The sequence below is a fragment of the Vigna radiata genome, unplaced genomic scaffold (assembly GCF_000741045.1).
Source record: "Vigna radiata var. radiata cultivar VC1973A unplaced genomic scaffold, Vradiata_ver6 scaffold_73, whole genome shotgun sequence".
Classification (NCBI taxonomy): Eukaryota; Viridiplantae; Streptophyta; class Magnoliopsida; order Fabales; family Fabaceae; genus Vigna; species Vigna radiata.
Window position 1 is genome coordinate 69,801 of NW_014542365.1, and position 8,332 is coordinate 78,132.

Below are 8,332 nucleotides of genomic sequence, written 5' to 3' on the forward strand. Positions count from 1 at the left end.
TTTTTTGCTTTTTTTTCTCTTTTTTTTTCTTTTTGTTTGCAATTATTTTTCTTTTCTTCTTTTTTACTTTTTTTTTACAAGGCTAAACAAAATAGAAAAATAAAATTAAGAATAAAAAAATAATAAAAAATGAAATAAGACAACAATAAAAATCAAGTCCTATTATTTAGTCACCCGGACGAAATTGGGTGTTGAAAGTATTATATGAGTTTTTATTTTGGTTGACTGTATGCTACCAGTTAGACTGAACTGTTATAACGTTCATAACTCAATCGACTATATTAATAGAATATTCGACTCAGAGACTATCTGTTAAACAGAAAACTATAAATAGTCTAAACACAAATTTGTTCAGAGACTTTTGATGATCTAACAATTTCATTTTTGTTTCAAATTGATATCTCTAGATTCTAGAGCTCCAAGAATTCTCCAAGAAGACGATGGTGATCTTTCTTGAAAGAGATTCAAAAGGGAGACTGACTACGCACACATTGCTTGATCATATTCTGCACAATGAAGGTGTTTCTGTTTGATCAAGATTTTGGCTTGGCATCCTTGAAGACTGTTGTATTGGACCTGTTGTGATTATAGGGGATAGACTCGTGGAGTCTGGTTCACTTTGAGGATTGTTCAAAGTGGTGGTTGGCAGATTGCAGGAGAGGGGACATCTTGCTGCAAGTCTTGCTGTTTTTTGTTGCCTATATTTTGGTTAAGGGTTAGAGAGGAGATTTATATTTTTGACGTGGAGGTCTTCTATAAAATCCTTGTTGTAAAAACCGCAACCATTATAGTGCATTTGCTTCATGGGTTAGAAGGACACTAGATGTATGCATTATTGGCCAAACCAGTATAAAAACCAATGTTTGATTTTCTCTATCCCTGCACTTTTACTTTATAGTCGAATTTACTTCTAGCGCAGTCAACTACGTTTTTCCGCTGCATACAAATTTTCATTACTTACATTTCAAGAAAGTTTGAAAAGTTTAATACTTTGTTTTCAAGATTGCGAAAAGATTTTGTTTTTGATAAAACACCAATTCACCCCCCCCCCCCCTCTTGGTGTAAAAAGAAGCCTACCTGTTTTCCAAAAATTGGCACCAGAGCTGGTTTTCATAAGATATTTGAAAAACTAGTGGACTCTATTTTTCGTTGATTCGACTATAAACCTGGGGATGGCTTCTGTTTTGCATTCTAAAAGGATTTATGATTTCAAAATTGATTTTGTGTTTGCACCCTGTAATAAGAAGTCAAAGTCTGTAACTGATGGTTTCTATGTATCCTTTGAAACAGGTGTTAAGTACCTGGCAAGTGTACCAGATCGTTATCAAGTAATATAAATGGATAAGTCCAAGTATTGTTTCCCGAAGGACTCTTAGGCCTTACTTTTCATGTAAACAAATCGCATAAGACTTGAGAAAAGAATTAAGTTGAGGTGTTAATGCAAAGAACAAAAGTAAACATGCAAATGCAGTTATTCAATTGGCTTTAAGAAACTATGGATGAATGGAGTTGTTGGGGTTTACAATTTCATCTTATCCACCCTCATATATCTACTCTTCTTATTTAATTAGCTTATTTATAATATTGTCATGCAAACTTTCTTTGTCTACCTTTAACCCAATCCCTTGATGAAAAGAGCCTATTACTAATTACCGGCTTGCTATCCCTAGCCTCCCCTAGTAATTAATAATGCATGATAAGTGGAAGCAAAATACAATTGATCGTCCTACCCCTATCCCTAGGTGGTATTACATAATCAAGGAATTCAACACCATTTCATGACATTACTGTACGTCCCCGTATCAATAAAGACAAACAACATTTACCGAATGAGTTAAACGATAAAAGCATTAAGCAAAGGTGAAGAACCCAACAATTGATAAATCAAGCATATGCAAGCATTTAAAATAAATAAGAATTTGGATATATGAGAGTTTCAAAAGATTACATTATTCCCCAACAACCTAGGGTTTAGTTCACTATAATCATGGTGAAACTAGATGAAATATGATGAAAGAATGGAAGAAATAACCCTAAACTTGGTAGATTGGAGCCTAAGCATCCAAGGAACCTCTTCCAAGGTGTCTGGAATAGCTCTGGATGTTTCTCTCTGCCAAAAGAATATGTTTTGATTCGCATTCGGGCTATATATATAAGCCCAAAAAGATAACAGAAAGATTACAGAATCTAGCTAATAAAAACAGAGACCCGCCCAGGCGCCTAAGTTCACCGCTCAGCGGTTTTCCTTTAGCCGCTTTGACCGCTCAGCGGTCAGTTTTGCCGCTGAGCAGTTTCCCTCTAATCGCTCTGGATGCTTAGCGGTCCATTCTGGCGCTCAGCGGTCCATTCTGGCGCTCAGCGGTTCACTTGACCCTTCTTTTCATCATTTTTCTCCTTCTTTCATGGGTCTAAGTCCACCTTACTTTTCTTCCATCTTCAATTCACCTTAAAACCCTGCAAAACAATGTAAAAACAAGCATAATATCTCTAAAACCAACTTTTGACTCTCACAAGACACAACTAAGTGTTTTACTTGATTTTAAGCTCATTCTAAGCCATAAAGGGTGTGTTTTAATATAAAAATTAAGTATGAAAATAACGATTTTTAGACCGTTATCAACAGGAAACATGCAACGCAAGGCAATTCAAGATGGAGAACCTTGTCCAGAAACACAAAGATCAATTTTGTCATATAACAGATTCACAAGGTTTCTGAGAAAGAAGGATAAACAAAGTTATGCAATTGGTATCTAGAAAGGCAAGAATAAAGAAGAGTTGACTATGATGGCAAAATCCAAAATTGTCAAAGCTGATCTGAAACAATTGTCCAAAAGTTCTACGTGGTATCTTGATAGTGGGTGCTCGAGACACATGACTGGAGATCCCACAAAGTTCTCTGATACCTCCTACAAAGTTGCTGGTCATGTCACGTATGGTGATAATAACAAAGGGAGAATTGTTGGCATAGGTAAAATAGAAACACCTTCATCCAATGAAATTAAAAATGTCTTACTTGTTGAAGGGTTAAAACACAATCTACTTAGCATCGGTCAGTTTTGCAACAAAGGTCTAAAGATCACATTTGAGCCGAAATACTGTTTGATCAGCAACGGGACAACAAATTAGTTAGTACCGGTGGGAAAAAGATTGAGCAATATCTATGTAATTGACTTCACAGACAACTCATTCGATTCTGTTGTGTGTCTGATGACTAAAGAAGAAGATGCTTGGTTATGGCACAAGAGACTCGCTCAAATCAATATGAATCAACTAAACAAACTAGTCTCCAAGAATCTAGTAAATGATTTGCCCAAAATTCGTTATACTGCAGACAGATTATGTGATTCATGCCAAAAGGGGAAGCAGACCAAACAACCTTTCAAGAGTAAAAGAGAGATGTCAACCAGGAAACCTCTGCAATTACTCCACATGGATCTGTTTGGACCATCAAGAACAAAAAGTCTCGGAGGAAATTCATATGGACTAGTCATTGTTGATGACTACTCACGGTATACTAAGACCTACTTCATTGCAGCCAAAAATGACGCACTCAAAGTTTTCAAACGCTTTGCTGCTGTTGTTCAAAATGAGATGGATCTCAAAATGAATATTATCATAATTGATCAAGGAGGAGAATTCCAAAACAAAGACTTTGATGATTATCTAGCTGAAATGGGAATTGCTCATAACTTCTTAGCACCTAGAATTTAATAGTAAAATGCAGTTGTTGAAAGGAAAAATAGAGCCCTTGAGGAACTGGCAAGGTCTATGCTAAATGAAAGAGATATGCCAAAATATTTTTTGGCAGATGTTGTAAGTACTGCATACTATGTGCTGAACAGAACTATCATAAGGTCAATATTAAAGTTGACTCCCTATGAATTGCTGAGAGGAAGAAAGTCAAGCATTTCACATTTGAGAATCTTTGGAAGAAAATGTTTTGTGTTGAATAACGGTAAAGAGAACCTCGGCAAGTTTTACTCCAAAGCAGATGAAGCTATCTTCATAGGGTATTCATTAAACAGCAAAGCTTACCAAGTATATAATAAAAGGACTATGAATGTCGAAGAATCTATTCATGTTGCATTTGATGAGTTCATCATGGCTCCTAATTGTTCTGAACAAGTCAAGGATTTAGCTGAAGAAGATGAAAATCCAACTGAAGAAGAAGAAATTCCTGAAGAATCCACTGACAAGGAAAACGGTAATGAATAAGTCGACTCTCCTAGAATAGAATTGACTAAAGAATGGAAAGTACCAAGAAATGTTTCTACGGACAATATTATTGGTGACATCTCAAGAGGAGTATCCACAAGAAGGCAATTAAATCAATTCTGCATGAATGTTGCCTATGTATCCAAAATTGAGCCAAAGAAGGTAGAAGAAGCACCAAATGATGAAAATTGGATGATGGCAATGCAAGAAGAGTTGAACCAATTCAGGAGAAATAATGTATGGGAACTTTTACCTAGAAGACCTGACCTGCAAGTTATAGGTACAAAGTAGGTTTTTTGAAACAAAATGGATGATTTTGGTGAGATCATAAAGAACAAGGCAAGATTAGTGGCTAAAGGCTACTACCAAGAAGAAGGAATTGACTATAACGAGACATATGCTCTTGTAGCTAAACTGGAAGCTATAAGGATACTTCTTGCTATTGCATCTACAATGAAATTCAGATTATATCAGATGGATGTCAAGAGCGATTTCTTAAATGGGTATATTAAGGAAGAAGTTTATGTAGAACAGTCACTAGGATTTGAAGACTTTGAACATCCTGATCATGTATACAAACTGAGAAAAACTCTATATGGTTGAAGCAAGCTCCAAGATCTTGGTGTAAACGTTTAAGTGAATTTCTTATAAAGAAAGGATTCTCAAGAGGCAAAGTTGATTCAACATTGTTCATCAAAAGTTCAAATAAGGATAAACTATATGTCCAAATATATGTTGATGATATTATTTTTGGTTCAACTAACTTTATGCTTTACAAAGAATTTGCAAAGATTATTCCGGACGAATTTGAAATTTCCATGATGGGAGAACTGACATACTTTCTTGGTCTACAAGTTAAGCAAACTAAAGATGGAATTTTCATTCACCAATCCAAATACTGCAGTGATTTATTGAAGAAATTTAAAATGTTGGACTGCAAGGAGGCTGCAACTCCTATGGCAACCAATTGTTATTTGGATCTTGATGAGGCTGGAAAATGTGTTGACCAGAAAATGTATCGAGGTATGATTGGATCCTTACTTTACCTTATTGCAAGTAGGCCTGACATAATGCACAGTGTATGTCTTTGTGCTAGATTTCGATCTTCACCTAAAGAATCACACCTAACAGCTGTAAAAAGAATTTTGAAATACCTCAAAGGAACCAAAGGCCTTGGACTATGGTATCCAAATGGTACAAACATTTTTCTAAATGGTTACAGTGATTCTGATTTTGGAGGTTGCAAACTAGACAGAAAAAGAACCAGTGGCACATGTCACTTACTTGGATCTTCACTGATCTCTTGGCATTCAAAGAAACAAGCATGTGTGGCTTTATCCACCACAGAACCTGAGTACATAGCAGTTGGAAGCTGTTGTGCATAATCTCTCTGGATCAAGAGTCAACTAGAGGATTATGGTATAAAACTAGATAACATTCCTTTAAAATGTGATAGCATTAGTGCCATAAACTTGACAAAGAATCTTGTTTTACATTCGAAAACTAAGCACGTTGAAATAAGGCATCACTTCATTCGAGATCACATCCTTAAGGGTGAAATCAAGATTGAGTATGTCGATACCTTGCATCAATGGGCTGACATTTTTACAAAGCCTTTGAACAGAGAGAGATTCTTCACAATTCGAAATGAACTAGGAATTCTAAATGATAGTAGCATAAAGTAATGACTAATTCGACTGTGATATGTTAGAAGTCGATTATGCTTGATTTGTTTCACATCTTTACATATTGACTTCTATTATTTTTTATTATATTTACTGCATAACTAAAATGTTTGATCTGTAGAAGATCTTTGAAAGGTTTTGCAGGAAGAACATTGCTTTGGAAACTACAAGTGGAATTAAACAACTTTTGGAAGCAGTGTATTCGACTGAGAAAATAATCCAATCAACTGCATCTTAACAGGGTTATAAACTCCGATTCTGGAATTTGGTTTTCTTTTGTTGATTGATTATTTTATCTTTGATCTGAATTGATTGTGCTTATCTTGACTGAGATAATATTGTGAGATTGTTTATGATTGTATCATTGCATGACTGAATTGTTTCATATCTTATCTTTGATACAACTCTGTGCTATACTGTGTGCATACTTTGATTATGTACTGCATTGTGCATCTGATCTATTTTTGATATGCATAATGGCAGGGGGAGTATTACATCTTACACATTATTCTTCACATGCCTGCATTTCAAGGGGAGTTATCATTTACATGTGATTAAATGTGATAGGGGGAGCATCATTGCACTTTGAGAAATTGCATATGTTTTTTTATGCATCTATGTTTGAATATCAGCATGAATATCTAGAGCATTCCTTTTTTATTAATGCACAAAGGGGGAGAGATTTTATGAAAGCTTTATGAAAGGGGGAGAATGTTCATTCTGTCTCATATCTGCTTGATATTTTGTTGTCTCATTATGTTACTTGCAGAGTATTTGAACTATGATATCTTCTGTTACTCTGTTTTGTTTCTGGTTGTGCAAACATGGTTGGTTATTAATCATGGTTGTGCATCATCTAAAACCGGGGAGATTGTTGAGATTTTTGACAACACAATATCTATATCACTCTAGTTTTTTATGATGACAAAACATTGCTTAATAACACGCATATGTTGTTGTTGTGTTACATGTTCTTATGCTGATTGATTGATATATTTGTTGAACATGTTTATATGTTGTATTGATGTTTGAAATGCATATATATTAAGCTTGTACTTGTTACATCTTTTCTGGATGAATTGCACATGTTTTAAAGCATGAAAACCACAAGCACTTTTATGAACTTATAATTGTGTGACAAAGCAGTAGTATAGTCGACTCCATTATTAATAGATTCGACTATGTTAAAATCTTTGTACAGATTTTAAGAATCAGTGCTTCGTGAGATTTTGAGAAGGAAAGAATTTCAAAATGTTTTTACATGTTGAAGTCGACTATGTGCGCCACATATTCGACTGTATTAGTTATCTGTTTTGAAATTCTGATATGCTCTTGCACTATAACGGCTATATTTTCAAAAGTTAGTTGACCATTTATTGTTTGGTCAAATGTATTAAATGAGTTTTTATTTTGGTTGACTGTATGCTACCAGTTAGACTGAACTGTTATAACTGTCATAACTCAGTCGACTGTATTAGTAGCATATTCGACTAAGAGACTGTCTCCTAAACAAAAACTATAAATAGTCTAAACACGAATCTGTTCATAGACTTTTAATGATCTATGATGAAGGTTGAAAAACGGTTATTTTCATATGTAATTTTAGACCAAATTACGCCCTTTATTACTTAGAATGAGCTTAGAATCAAGCAAAACTCAATAAATGAGTCGGTAGAGAGTCAAAAGCTATTTTTAGCGATATTATGCTTGTTTTGCATTGTTTTGTAGCATTTTTGACAAAGTGAAGAATGGATTGAAGATAAAGGTCGTAGACTCAATAAAAGAGAAGAAAATTGAAGAATTGAAGAGTCGGCGCACCGCCCGGCGGCAAATTCCACCGTCGGGCGGTCCAGGGCGAGGAGTAGGCACCTGACGTGGGCGCTGGGCAGATTTACGATTAGAGACAAACCAACGGGCGGTAGACCCCTGCCGCCGGGCGGTAGTGCGATTTGAGGGAAACCGTCGGGCGCCACACTTGTTCTGCCGGGCGGTTGTCTGCTGGGCTTGAGCCTGTTTTCTGTTGCGCTCCTCACCTATAAATAGCCCTAGTGCGAGTTTAGATGCATTCTTTTGACAGAAGGGGGCGGCCAGACCTAATTTTCACTCTCTGGAGAGGATCTCTTGGATTCTTAGGCTCCTTTTCATCTTTTCTAAGGTTTGCTTTTCCATTCTTCATCCATTTTTCATCTAGTTTCACCATGAACATGGTGAACTAAACCCTATTGTTGTTGGGGGAAACAATGTAATCTTTCGATACTCTCTTTTATTGAAACTCTTGTTTATTTATATGGTTTCCATATGCTTTGATTGTTAATTGTTGGGTTCTCATTTGTGCTTAATGCTTTTATCGTTTAACTCATTCGATAACTGTTGTTTGTCTTTATTGATACGGGGACGTACAATAATGTCATGAACTGGTGAGTAATTTCTTG

At 35.6% G+C, this 8,332-nt stretch overlaps 1 protein-coding gene across 1 annotated transcript; it reads left to right on the forward strand.

Moving 5' to 3' along the window:
- The first annotated feature begins 4,521 nt into the window (after window positions 1-4,521).
- LOC106779871 (uncharacterized mitochondrial protein AtMg00810-like) lies at window positions 4,522-5,600 on the forward strand. The gene is made up of 2 exons (XM_014668082.1): window positions 4,522-4,785; window positions 4,869-5,600. The coding sequence occupies exons 1-2, from the start codon at window positions 4,522-4,524 to the stop codon at window positions 5,598-5,600; spliced, it is 996 nt and encodes a 331-aa protein (XP_014523568.1).
- The last annotated feature ends 2,732 nt before the right edge of the window (window positions 5,601-8,332 follow it).